We start from the raw sequence: 14524 nt of genomic DNA, 5'->3' as shown, positions 1-14524 counted from the left end.
TGTACAGAAGCGCACTAAGGGGGTTTTAATGAACAAATGGTATCTATGACACCAGCAGTTTAACCTCTGGTTACTGATAAGTCAAACCTGTAGTCTCTCTTCACATGAAAGAGTAAAGAAGATCAAAAAAAAGTAAAGGGATCAAGACAAAGCTATAACTGGTCAGAAGGGAAGCTCTTCATTTGAACCTGAATGTTCAGGCAATTGAAAGTGGAACTCTCTTGTTCAAATAGTTAAAACCAGTAGGAAGGAGCTAATGAAGTACAGGATTAAGAAAGCCAGCAAGGGACTTAGTAAGTGTTGCTCAACAGGGGCAGGTCTGAAAAGATACTAAAAACCTAAGGACTGAAGAAAGACAATTAGATTTAGTAACTGCTATAATAGTGCTAAAGCTCCCAGGTGCTGCTAACAGATGAGTTAATGGAAGAAGACACATACAGCCAGTGGGGCTGGACTGACTTGGAGTAAAACTCAGAACTTAAACGTGGTGGGGTCAAGAAGATGCTTTGTTTTATTTAAGTGTATGAGTGTTTTTGGCTTTCTTTTTGTTGTTTTGTTTTACAGAGACAGGGTTTCTCTGTGTAACAGCCTTGGCTGTCCTGGTCTCAAACTCAAAGAAATCCACTTGCCTCAGCCTCTCATGTGGTGGGATTAAAGGCATGTGCCACCACATCATGCAAAAATGCTTCATTTAAAATGGGACAAAGTGGAGTGAAATAGGATATTACAGGGGAAAAAAAGCATGTTCTTTATTGAGCTTTGAAGATAAGCTATCAATTTCCTTTTGGAAACAAGCATATGAACTCCTAATTGGTAGCTGTTATAAGGTTAAATAGAAGCTACCAAAACCCGCAAGCTCTAATAATTATGCTTCCCAAAGCTATACCATCATTTCCATACATTTTGATTTCTAATTGGCACTCTCTTTTGTAACTGTAGACTTAAGTGCCCTAGAAATGGAGAGGACTGATAAATGCTGGCGTGCTCTAACGTTGCACTAAATAATGATTTGTTTTTCTATGAAAATGTTTGCCAGTGCTGATCTCTGTAACTTCATGACATGGATTATCTCATGTCTAAGATCTTGGAACAACAGTGTTTCTGACTTCAGAGTTGCTCCTTGCTCATTGGATTGTTTAGTTAGATTTTAGCAGGCTCAACCCATAAACACTGAAAACTATCCTAAAATCACACCCTTTTGGATTTCAGAGCATTTGGACTACCTGTTTGAGATTAGGAATACTCTATTCTAACATCTTTATTTTCACATAGTAATGAATATATTACCACAATACAAATGGTTACCGAATATTGCTTCTTTTTAAAAAATAGTTCTTAATTTTGACATTAATATAATTACATTATTTTACCTCTTCCTTTCAACCCTCCATGTACTTCCCTTGTTTTCAAATTCATAACCTATTTTTCTTTAATAGTGTGTGTGTGCCTAAAAATATATAAATACAACCTGTTCAGCTAGTATAATGTTACTTGTATGTACATGTCGTTAGGAAAGACCATTTGGTGTTGGATAGCCAGTTGGTGAGCTGTTCCCTATAGAAGACTACTTCTCATCTCTTAGCCTTCCATAGTTACCTTTAATTCTTTATGTAGAGTAGAAGCCTAATGAGATTTTCTTTTCTTTTCTATATTACCATGTCTATTGGTATCCTTGTTCTTAGGCAGCCATTTTGGTAGAATTTCATGAGTGTTGTGTTCCTGACATTTCCAGGAGACACAATCTCATAGTACACTTCCTGTTCCTCTGGCTCTTACAATATTATCCTTCTATTCCTTTGTCCACAGTGACCTTGGTGCTTTAGGTATAGGCTTGGTGCTGTAGATGCATCAGTAGAAACTGATCTCCACGACTCTGCATTTTGCTCAGTTGTAGTTTCCTGCAATGAGGTTTCTCTTCTTGTTGTAAAGAAAAGTTTCCTTTGATGAGGAATGAGAATTATATTTATCTGTAGATATTAGGATAAATGTTGAGAGTATAGTTAGGGATCATGCTGATTTCATACAGTGACTGTTATAGATTCTCCTTCAAGATCTATGATTTCACTAGCTGCAGACAGTTGGCCATGTTTACAGTACCAGGTGTGGTTTCTCTCTTGGCAAGTGGACCTTAAGTCCAATTGGAGTGTTGTTGATTGCCACCGAAACATCTGTGCCACTACTGCACCCTTGGAGTTATCATGCCATTTTAGCTGTTGGTATAGTTCATAGGCATCATGGATGGGTAACAACACTATTGATTATTTTCCTCCTTTAGCTTGTGTGGCTCCTTTCAGTACCGTCAATACTAGTCTTAAAGGAGGAGGCTTTCAGGTCAGATTCAGCTCAGGTCCCCTGAGTCCTATGTCTGAAGTGCTTAGCATCTTTAGCAATAGGAACTTCGTTTGACTTCTAGGAGGCAACCAAAAGAAAGAGAAATAGCTTGTCTGGGGGAATCCTTTGGATAACCCTAACCAATAACTCAAAAGAAAGCTTCTCATGCCTGTTGTTGGGAATTTGTTAGATAGACTATGACTCTTGAAGGGAACATTGTAAGTCCAGATTTGATAATTAATGGTATTTTTGACTTCATAAAAAAAATATATATATACATTCATTCCATGATAAAGGTACCTTTGAAGTTATTTACACCATTCAAAATGATTTTGTTATATCTCGCTCATTTCCAGCACTGTAAAATATTCTTCTTCCTCTAATACTTCCCTATTTTGTTTTCTTTTTAAACTCATCCAGCGTTTGCTTAATATGTTTTCATCAACCTGTCATCAAATGCATTATATCATGTTTTCCTCTCATTTTAGTGCAAAAAAAATACCCTTTAGAAAGTTATTTTCTAACTAATGGATTCTGTTTATCCTTAGAAAATGTATGCAACCAGCCCATACTCCGACCCTGTTGTGTCAATGGATCTGGATCCTCAGCCAATCACAGATGAAGAGGAAGGCTTGATATGGGTCGTAGGTCCTGTCCTTGCTGTGGTCTTTATCATCTGTATTGTGATTGCTATTCTTCTTTATAAAAGGTAAGTCTGCTCTATATTTTAATTGTGATTTTGAGGATGACTTAGATTTAGAAGAATAAATCAATTTCTATGATTTTGTGGAAGATTTTTTTATGATGTATTTGAAGACTGCCCAATAACTAATATTGGAAAACATGTTTTTGTCATGACTAAAGCAAGCTTGGATAACAGAGCTTATGTCATGGTCTTTTATTGTACAGAATGCACTCTTTCAGCCTCCATATTCTATGATGCATTTTAATGACCAGTTTTTATGATAGCAAGATATTGGTGTACCCCAAGGAGCTCATTCTATGCAAGCTTCAATTTGACTTTTAGATGATTATTTTCTAAACACATGTTTACTCATTTCTATTCATTTTATAAATCTTTTGTGCAAAAGTGCTAAAATATTGCCATTTTGAGGGTTTAGCAAATATAACTGAATGATTAAGGATTTTTTTAAAAGAAAAACTGATAAATCATAAATTCCCTCTCAGTTTTTCTGCATCTTTTCTAAATGTTCACTATTAAATTTGTTATTAAATGCTAACTGTAGTCCTTATGCATCTCAAAAGTGACCTGATTAGTATTTTGTCATTTCTACCATTATTTCTTTGTTCTTATGTTCATAAAATAGGCTTGCTTTGGTTTTTCTTTTGTTTTTTTGTTTTGTTTTTCTTCATGTTCTCTTATCCTCTTCAGAGAACTGTCTTCTATAAGGGTCTATGCTATTTAATCCAATACAGAGAGAAAGTTGAAATGATAAAAGACAAAACAAAGTTAATAATCACGACCTATTAAATTGCCTAATCTATCTTGGAGTTAGAAAGAAGGAGATAAATATCCTTAGTTATCCCTTCAATCCTTTTTTTCCTTCAGATCACTGCCATCATGCAATTGTTCAAGCTGTAAAATAGCACAGCACTCGTGATCAATGGCAAAGTCTTCTCTTAGGGGATGATTTCCATCTCCTCAATTTAGTCTTTATCTTAGTGGTATGCATGTTAATGAAAGCGGTTATATTTTCTCACCTCTCTTCTATATAAGACATAAAAGTAGAAGAAAGGCATTGTCCGCGTGCTGCAGGTCAGTAATGGATCCTATGTGAGCCAAGGCCCTTTATATATGTGTGCTACAAGTAGTAACTGAAGAGAAAGGGTGGATTTTTTTTAAAAAGAATCCAAATTATATTTCTCATTGTTATCTATAATATAATCATTCAAATGGTCACATCCTATACTGGAATCTAGCCAGAAAGAAAGTACCTATTCCCAGGTCCCTTTCTAACCCATGTCATTGGGGCACTTCTGATATTCAAAATGTGCAGAATGCATACCTCATTTTCAGGTCATGTTTTATTATATACCAATTAATAAGTAATCTTATTGTATTTATAAGTTAATTATGTAAATGTGTGAAATTAATAACTATAACCTTCATAATTTTTTAAACATACAATTACATTTTCCTTGATTTATCTACATGTGCTTGAAGAGAATCAGCTAATTTATTGCTTTCCCTAATCCTGCAAGAGGAAGCATCTTATTTAAAGGTCTCATGACTCTGTTAAAAGAGTTGTATTTTCGTGTGTGCACATGTAGCCTCGTCTAATGTGATTGTCGGAAAATGCATACATCCTCGAATGCTAAGTATATTTAGCTAACCATCTGAAGGCCACGGAGCATTTCTGAAATAGAAATGCTTGCTTCAGCACTAAAAAATGTTCCTGACTTGAAATTTAAGTAGACCCAACAATGTCCTTCTTGATTATCATGAAGCAGTTCAAGAGGAAATCTGTACTCAATGAATGGTGTCTTTTATAGCTTGGATTCTGAACAAAGTTAATTATGTAATATGTACTTCACTCTCTTTAAGGTGCCTTTGGGGTTATACACAAACCATTGGTCATGACTCAAAATTGAAAGTATCATTATTGGCATTACTATAATTAATAAAATATTAATATTTTATTTCCTTATGTAAATAATGTTTAGAGATGTTAATCGCATAAAACAGAATTGGGTCACATTGATTTGGGCATTGCCTTTACCAGATACACATGCTTACAGAATGATTCCTTGTGTGAAACAGCCAGTAGCTTTTGATGGCTTTCCATATTAATAATTGTATTTTACCCTGCAACTTGAGGCTTTGAGACTTTTTCCTTAATAGTTATATTACTATGGAAATGTGACACTATTTTATGTCATTCTGTTAATTAGACTTTTATTCTGCTCATTTTTATATCTATAATACACTGATACAAGTGACAAAACTGTTACTGAAGCTTTTAAATGGCCCAAACCCATTTACTGACTTTTCAGAATAATAGACTACAATTGGTAGATTTATAGTATTACAAATTTTATTTATTTATTTATTTATTTATTTATTATTTTTTTTATTTTTCGAGACAGGGTTTCTCTGTAGCTTTGGTGCCTGTCCTGGAACTAGCTCTGTAGACCAGGCTGGTCTCGAACTCACAGAGATTCGCCTGCCTCTGCCTCCCGAGTGCTGGGATTAAAGTCGTGCGCCACCATCGCCCGGCCTATTATTTATTTTTATTTCTTTGAAAAGATTTTCATAATTCATTTATCCAATGACTCAACAATATGAATTTGGAAATAAGATGCTGGCAAGGCCTAGAAAAAAATTGGGTATAAACCAGGAGCCTTGAAGTCAAGGTTGGCTTCTGTGCCCGAAGGTCTAGAGAGTCTTGTCAACATCTCAAACTTCATCATTTACAAGGAAAATAAATGAACTATACGAGTGAGCTTTTTAATAATACTACTCCATTATCTGGGAACATAAAAAGATAACAGGACTGGCTTTATGTTGTTCCTACTTTATATGTATATGTGTGTATCTAATTGTGGTGTATAAACCCAGCTTATCATCATCCATCCACCACTGAAAATTAAAATTCACCAGGCCACTCATGTCTTCCACATCCATCTACTCTGCACATGCTAATATGTAGCGTTCCATAATTAATTCTAATAAAGCCAGAACATTATTTATAAAGCAAACATTTTAATAAAATATTTACATGAATTTGTGGGAAAGATTCAAAATGCATAATAGTGTCTTTTTCTATGTCATGGTATGGGAAAGAAAGTGCAGAATATAAGGCTAGAAAAAGCCAAGGCGTGTTATAAGCAGAAATAACATCCTTGGATATGATAGCTTAGCCCATGAAGAGAGAAATGTCTTTCCTTCTCCTTACATACCTGTGTGTATATCATGAGGGAGATGAGACACAACTAATTTTACCTTTTTTAGCTGATCGTAGAGTCTCCTGTTTGCACATCAACTTACACTAATTTCTAAATTATCATCAAGCATATCAAAGAAGACATTCATTGTACCTTGTGAAAAAGGCTAAGGCCATACCTAGCTTAGGGTCAGTATTATATTCTGCCACCCAAAAGCCTCCCCTGCCTCGAGTCCCAGTCTTCACTCCTTGCCACTCCTCCTACCTTGATCACTCTTCTCATCTCTTATGCCTGAGTTCCTACCTCTCTTCCTCTATTCAGGCTATCGTAAGTTCCCCTTCTACGTCTCTGAAGATCTAGTGACTGATGAGAGAACCTGTTGCATCTCTAATATTGCCCCTTGTCTTGACTCTTATTTCTCCTTGTCTGCCAAGTGCTGGGAACAGAACTACATTGAACACATTATTTTATAAGTATTCAATAGTATTAAATTTACTTTCCTCCAACTGTTTATTCTGTCATTTTCTATCAGTTTCATCTTGGCCGATGATATAAACTTACCTCTTTTTCAAGCGTTCAAATGTAGATATTTAAACAAATATTAATGCATGTGTAGGCTAAATCAAGTAATACTGCAGGAGAAGTGTTAACTCTCCATCCTTTCATATGAATCTCCAAACAGCCTTTCTCTTCCATACAGAGGAAATTCCTTACACCCCAGTCTCTGATAAACTCATTAATTTAAAAGAAAATGAGAAGCATGCACATAAAATGGTTTTTGTTTTGTTTTTATTTTTTTAGTTCAGGATGCCAGGTAAATCACTTTACATTTAAGGCCAGAATTAACTAAATAAAATAAGTGTGATATCATTGTCATCCTTCACTGTGTGTGTGTGTTTATACAGATAAATGTGCTTTTTTTTGAACAGTGATGAACTGCATTGTCTATAGTATGTGTGTCTACCACACAAACACTTTACTCACTGTGTTGCCTCCAAATGAGTATTGTTCAGATTAATTCTTTCTGGAGAAAGCTATAGTCCCTGAAAAATAGTTTCATATTTAAATAGTCAATGTATTACCATAAGGAGAAGCATCTATGAGTGACTGTTGGATGTGTTTACGGAAAGTAGCACCCCCATGAATAAATGTCTGTCTTTTCAATGGCTAGTGATAAAATGCTTCTGTGAATTAGCAGAGTTATACAGAAGGGGCATGCACTTTGGTTTTATAATCACAAGTATTAAATTTTCCAATACTTAAAAATGTGTTTAATCCTTTATTATAAAAAGACTTATGATTGCCTTACTTGTCAAGAAGTGTTGGAAAATTATTTCTGCTACTTTATTTCATTGTGGTGTAATGTTCCAGTGTTCAAAATTTTACTCCATGCAATGCAATTTTCAGAATTTTATGTCACTAAAGAATGACATACTTCTTAGCCGAAGGCTTTATAGTTATGAAATTCTGTTGCATTTTCATTAAGAACACTAGTTGTTTTCCTGAGTTAGATCTTAAAAATTGAATGTCATGGTTATTGTATACTTGCTGGATTGATTAATTTTCACAGCATTTTTATAAAGGAGTAAGTGAAGGTGAATGCACCAGGGAAACCCCTGCATTCTTTATTCAGTGCTGTGGTCTCATGGCTCCATCCTCTTCATAATTAGAGGCCTGCAAACATTTTGATGCACTATAGTTTACTATTATGTGTGAGCTATGTGTCTCTTCTGGTGAGCACTACTTTTAAAAACTTGGTTGTCATGGTTACTCTTGTTACCATTGGCCAACTAACACTAAGCCTTTCTTTTTTCCTTTTTTTTCTTTCTTTATTTTTTTTTGTGCTGCATTAAATGGAGCAGTAAACCTGACAGGTGAGGAATAGAGACCAAACCCCTTCCATGCTCAGTAAAGAAAAACTAAGCTACAGGTAGACTTGATGTGTTGATGAGGTGAGGGTGGGGGCTAGCATAAAAGATCCTACCTAGCAAGTGGAAGCTGGACAGAGCCTATACATAGGTGAAAATTTGGATATGAAAATGATGATGAGGGAAATATTTTGCCTTTATCAGAATAAAACAATGTATTTCATGAAAACCAAATTTAGAAAGCAGTACAGACAGTCTCTGAGTTCTATGTTCAGGGGTAAATGACTATACGTGTGTGTTAATGTGTCTGCAGGGTGGAAATGTGAGTTGTCCTGTAGACCTCTGTTTCGTTTGTTTGTACCCTTTAGGGAACACTCTTACCAAGCCCAAAATTATCCCTGTGTCACCCGGACCTGATTTACAATAACAGAAATAATAATAGCTAAAATATATTTGATGATGATTTCAGATTGCTTTCTCCTTTTTAACATGCATATGCAAATCCACACTATTTATTGATGTAAATGCTTGATTAAAATTCAACTAATGTAAGGATCTCAGAGGTCATTTGCCAGCATTGCATTCAGTGGCCTTTAGTGAGTGGTACCTGAGTCAACAACGCTGGGATCGCTCTTCTCTGAGAATTTTCCAGAATTAGAAAAAAAAAGAATTAGAGATTCTTAATTCTTACCCGAGAAGACTGAAGTCCACAGGTTTGACCCAGCAGCCTACGCTAAAGTGCCGGCACAGCTGATTCTTGTGCACACTTAAGTTTGAGAATCACTGTTTGTATCGCTGTATCTAATATAACCCTGTATTTCCCAGCAGTGAACCCTGACCAGGAGAGAGGGTCTCTGTTAGTGGACACCATGAGTTTCCATTAATCCAGGAGAAAAGTACAAGCTATTTTGATTCAGCCAAAATACACAGCACTTGTAACCTATTTTTGTCCTCAGGCTTCATTGTAACAATACAGGCACTTTACAGTTTATAATCCTTCATCCATGTGCTCATGTTAAAGTCTGACCAAAATTCAAACATCAATCTCCTTTTTCATCGGTGAAGTAACTGAGAAGACAACCTCTTTCAGATATACGTTTAGGTAGATTTGAGAACATAGTTAGGGGCAATGAAACAATAAAATCTGAACCACTTCTTCAAATATTAACAGTAGAGTTTTTATAGGAGTTGCATTCAAAACCTGTCTCCAGATCATGAATACAATCTTCTAGACAAACTGTTTTCTTGGACGTCTTTACTCAGTGGGAGCTATGTAAAAGGAAAATAAAGGTAGCAGTTCTGATCACTGTAAAATGTCACACAATCTTTAGTTCTCTTTGCACAATTTCTCTATATGGCAAATACTTGTCATGTTAAAAAGTAAACTGAAAATAAAATAGAATAACCGTAATAGGAATACTACAATAGGTGATATATGAATGTTTTTGACCACTGCTATAGTTTTCTAGTTGAAAATAAAATTATGGAAGCTTGGAACATCTAACCAGAAATTTCTATGGCTCAGATTCATGCCAGGCCTGGTGTAGGCTATTCCATCCTCTTCATATTTTATAATAGTAATTTTTTTTAAAAAAATAAACTACTTAGAATTGTTATTGATCATAGCCAATACTGTTTCTTCTAATTCTTTCTCAGATATGCTTTGTGTGTTTGAAACACTCCAATTCTAGTAAATAATGTTTCTACTGGTAGTAAGGTTATAGGCAGCTACAATCATGCCTTTGGTTTTCATTAAACAAAGCTAAGAGAATCTTTGATCTTGCTGGTCATCTCATTTGAGCAGACGGAGTAAAAGAAAAATTAGCTATTAGATGTCCAGAAGCCCCTTTCAGTCCATCACGAACTGGAATTATATGGAATGTTTTATTTGTAAGTAATTTTAATCCTTTATTATGATCTTTCTAAGGCTCCTGTCCTGGCAGCTGGTGTAATTGCCAGCTTTCCTACTATAAAAAAATTGATTCATTATAGAATGTTCCCTCAGCATAGCCAGTGCCACTCATCATGGCCTCTGGGAAAAGAAAGATAAGGAGGCTGCTTGGTAATTCTCTCAAGAGTGAGACAGTTTCCTTGCCCAGATATTTCTAATTCTACTTTCCATGCCCTGGAATGAATAGCAGCAGGGTCACTTTGGAAAGGAAGAAAGATGCAGGTTTTAGCCACTGAGTCTGGCACATCAGTAAAGAAGTGTGTCTGTGCTTACTTACCCACAAAGACCTAAGCCTGAGAAAATCTCTGGGTTGTGGCTTGAAAGGGCCAGCTGTGAGTATCCCCTGAGATCAGCTGGCAGGCTGAACTCCTTTGCATCCAGTTAGCATTGCTGCATCTTCAGTGATAAAATTAGTGCCTCATTATTGTGAGACTGATACCCATTGCATGACTGCTACCTGAAAGTGACCATCGTGTCCTTCCTTTCACATGGGACCTAAGCTGCTGTCATCTTTCTCATTTCTCTTTCCAATCCTTCATCTCTTTTTTTTTTCATTTCCAGTTTCTATTCCCTGTAACTAGAGATGCCAGTACTTCAGAATCATCACTTTCCTTAGATTGGCAGTGTGGCAGTACCTTTTATCCTAAGGCTCTCCCTGACAAATGTATGTAGGAAAATGTAGTCTTGAGATAGGTTAATCCAAGGTACTTAGAGGACAAGTGCCTAATAGGACCCACCCAGGAAAATTCATTGCCTCCAGGATATTTCACCAAAGCATTGCAATAGAGTAAGTCAAATGTACATCATCTTTATGCCAGGCTTTCTTTCATTCCCTGGTTATTTCTATTTGGTATAGATTAGCAGACATGAAAAGACTTTTCTGGCTGACCTGTATAGCATTAAATAAAAGGAAACAACAGGAGCAATGCTTGCTAGTCATCTATACCATGGTCACAGGAGAAGTATACAGGAGAACCTAGCCATCTATACCACAGTCATAGAAGTATACAGAGAACCTAGTCATCTATACCGTGGTCACAGGAGAAGTATACAGGAGAACCTTAGTAATCTATACCACAGTTATAGATGTATACAGAGAACCTCATCATCTATACCACAGTCATAGACGCATACAGAGAACCTAGTCATCTATACCACAGTCATAGAAGTATACAGAGAACCTAGTCATCTAAACCATTGTCATAGAAGTATACAGGAGAACCTAGTATTCTAAACCACAGTCATAGAAGTATACAGGAGAACCTAGTCATCTATACCACAGTCATAGAAGTATACAGAGAACCTAGTCATCTAAACCATTGTCATAGAAGTATACAGGAGAACCTAGTCATTTAAACCGCTGTCATACAAGTATACAGGAGAACCTAGTCATCTAAACCACAGTCATAGAGGTATACAGAGAACCTAGTCATCTAAACCATTGTCATAGAAGTATACAGGAGAACCTAGTCATCTAAACCACAGTCATAGAAGTATACAGAGAACCTAGTCATTTAAACCGCTGTCATACAAGTATACAGGAGAACCTAGTCATCTAAACCACAGTCATAGAAGTATACAGAGAACCTAGTCATTTAAACCGCTGTCATACAAGTATACAGGAGAACCTTAGTAATCTATACCACAGTCATAGATGTATACAGAGAACCTCATCATCTATACCACAGTCATAGAAGCATACAGAGAACCTAGTCATCTATACCACAGTCATAGAAGTATACAGAGAACCTAGTCATCAAAACCATTGTCATAGAAGTATACAGGAGAACCTAGTCATCTAAACCACTGTCATACAAGTATACAGGAGAACCTAGGCATTTATACCACAGTCATAGAAGCATACAGAGAACCTAGTCATCTAAACCACAGTCATAGAAGTATACAGAGAACCTAGTCATTTAAACCGCTGTCATAGAAGTATACAGGAGAACCTAGTCATCTAAACCACTGTCATAGAAGTATACAGGAGAACCTAGGCAATTATACCACAGTCATAGAAGTATACAGGAGAACCTAGGCAAATTGAAGCACCTTTACCAAAAGAAGAATTTTTGCTTTGAGCAAGGATGAGATGCTACAACTTTGACTATAGCATGGAGACTGCTGGTGTTAATATTTGGAAAAGGGCAATCTGAAAAATGCTTCCATTTGCTACATGGGGTTTTAAAAGAAATTATTTGTATTTGGAAGAAAATGGATGAATAAATTTTATGAACAAATCACAAAATTTGTTCATTTTATGAACTAATCGTATTTGAAAATTTGTTTAACTTTTGGCAACATAAGAAGGTATATCCAATTAAGTCTGCGTTAAACCAAGGAGAAGGTGAATTACACATTTATATATAAAAAAACCTGTTCATGTGTCTTGAAGTATAATATAATCATCAAGGGAATTGATAACTTTTTGAAATGAGATTACTTTTTCTCTTGTCTGTCTGTGATTGACTGCCATTAACAAAATATTAAAGTTTGTTACATAACACCGCCATACGCACCCACTACTGTCATTTTCCCTTCCAATTTGAGAAAGAAAGGGGTTGTTTGTCTTTTTTTAGTCCCAGCTCTTCTTCTAAGCATTAGGATATCTTAATATTTTAGAAATGTATTTACTGCACGTACCGCCAATAAATCTGTATTTGTAGGCACCGGTATATTCTTTAAAAGAGAAAGGGGTGGGGTGGGCCTAGATTGAGGTCAGTCAGTTTTTCCATGGTAATGTATTAGTTTTGTCTACCAGAAGCATGCAGTCGTATCTACCACAGACAGCACCTGCAGACAAGAGGGTCTCAGAGCAAGAATTTGGATGTATCTTAACAATTCCCCTTGCAAACCCAAAGGCAGGTGACTGGAATTAATCATTTACTCCCCTACTGAAGGGGGATTTGACATATCTGTGTTAACAGAACATGTGCACATGAAGAGCCCCTGTAGGCTCACAGAAACAGCACCTGAACAGGGTCACAAAGCTTTTTAATCATCAAGCTGAGAAATCGAAACCAAAGCGTGGAGGGGAGAATGGTGTAAGGACTGGTTACTTGGTTAGTTCTTTGTTTATTTTACCTGTCTTAAGTCTTAAAATTTCATTTTTCCCCTATAGGAAGAGGGCAGAGTCGGAGTCCAGAAAGAGCAGCTTGCCGAACAGTAAGGAGGTCCCCTCCCACCACCCAACAGACCCAGTGGAGTTGAGGCGCCTTAACTTTCAAACGCCAGGTAAGTGACTCACTCTGTCTGTCACAGACGGTCATAGTCCAACTGGCATTGTCTTGAGAAATGATATATCACCAGTTTTGATCCATTTTGTCCATCCTGATCTTTTGTTTTAATATGGATGAAGTTCACTTATATGTACAATAGAGAGGAATTTAATTACGTTGTTAAATCTAAAATGGGACAGAGAGAGAAAGATGTATCATTTGTCCTTAGCCTTTAGAAAAGTATCTATCATTTTAATGGGAATGACATGGTTTATTTATGTTCAGTGATACCAATCTGGTTTCTCATCTTATAAAGTAAATGCATGAGTAAATAGATGAATATGGCAATTGTTCTTCTCAGTGGGATATTTATTTCATACTTTGCTGTCTGTGTTTGTGGTACCATTAAAGAAGAATGTAGGAAGTGAAGAGAGGAAGAAAAGGAAAAGAGGGGAGATGAACACAGAGGAGAAACAGAAGGATGGATGGAATGAATGAACAATTTCATTTCTTAAAAAAACTTAATTTTATTAAATTTCACTGACCAGTTTAAGTTTCAGGCTGTAGAGACTTTTGCATAAATTGAGATATGAAACAGATAACTTATTCTTAAAGAATATTAAGTGCTTCAACAGAGAAAAAGTACTATTCTCCTGGGGAATAGTTTTATAATAATATTAATTTAAGACTATTTCTGCTTCTCTTTCTTCTGACCAAACTGTTTATGTTAAGTGAATGACAAATATCAAATGATAGAGAGAACTAAAATAATCACACTGAGCAATCCTAATAAATACCTTCCCATAGTGAGCAAGACAAAGCATTGATCCAAAAAGGCTTTGGGATTAAAATTTTGTTGTAGTGATGTACCCCACACTGCTGGCAGATGTCTTTTGTTTCTAATTAATGTCTGAATGCTCTAACTCCCAGTGTGATTCACTGTAGGTATTAAACTGTACATTCTCAATGAATTGCTTTGAACTGTGAGAACGCATGGCTTATTGTGTTTAGCATATTTTTGTGCATGGAGATGAACACAGCATCTACTAACTCTCCAAATGAAAGAGCTGTTCCCCATTTCCAAAGTGGCTACACAATCATCACAAATGTTGAGTTGTTTAAAATTTTGATTGAAATGAAGTTAGGCTTCTTTAAATTTACCTTTTTGAAGGCAAGCATATGCTTTCAAATGCATAAATGGCAGAACAAATGTTCTTAAAACCAAAAGTCTCCTGCACACATTTTTTATA

General features: G+C 36.0%; 1 protein-coding gene across 33 annotated transcripts in view; it reads left to right on the top strand.

Moving 5' to 3' along the window:
- The window catches only part of Ptprd (protein tyrosine phosphatase receptor type D), a 2195185-nt gene that overhangs the window by 2069337 nt on the left and 111324 nt on the right, over positions 1 to 14524 (top strand). For all 33 annotated transcript variants that reach the window (XM_075945536.1, XM_075945538.1, XM_075945537.1 and 30 more), the window contains 2 exons: positions 2880 to 3040; positions 13178 to 13290. In XM_075945536.1, coding sequence (XP_075801651.1) covers positions 2880 to 3040; positions 13178 to 13290 — 274 coding nt within the window. The remainder of the gene's footprint in view (positions 1 to 2879; positions 3041 to 13177; positions 13291 to 14524) is intronic.

The sequence above is a fragment of the Microtus pennsylvanicus genome, chromosome 13 (assembly GCF_037038515.1).
Source record: "Microtus pennsylvanicus isolate mMicPen1 chromosome 13, mMicPen1.hap1, whole genome shotgun sequence".
Taxonomy (NCBI): domain Eukaryota; kingdom Metazoa; phylum Chordata; class Mammalia; order Rodentia; family Cricetidae; genus Microtus; species Microtus pennsylvanicus.
Note: the sequence above shows the minus strand (reverse complement) of the source record. Positions and strands in the feature narration are given on the sequence as shown.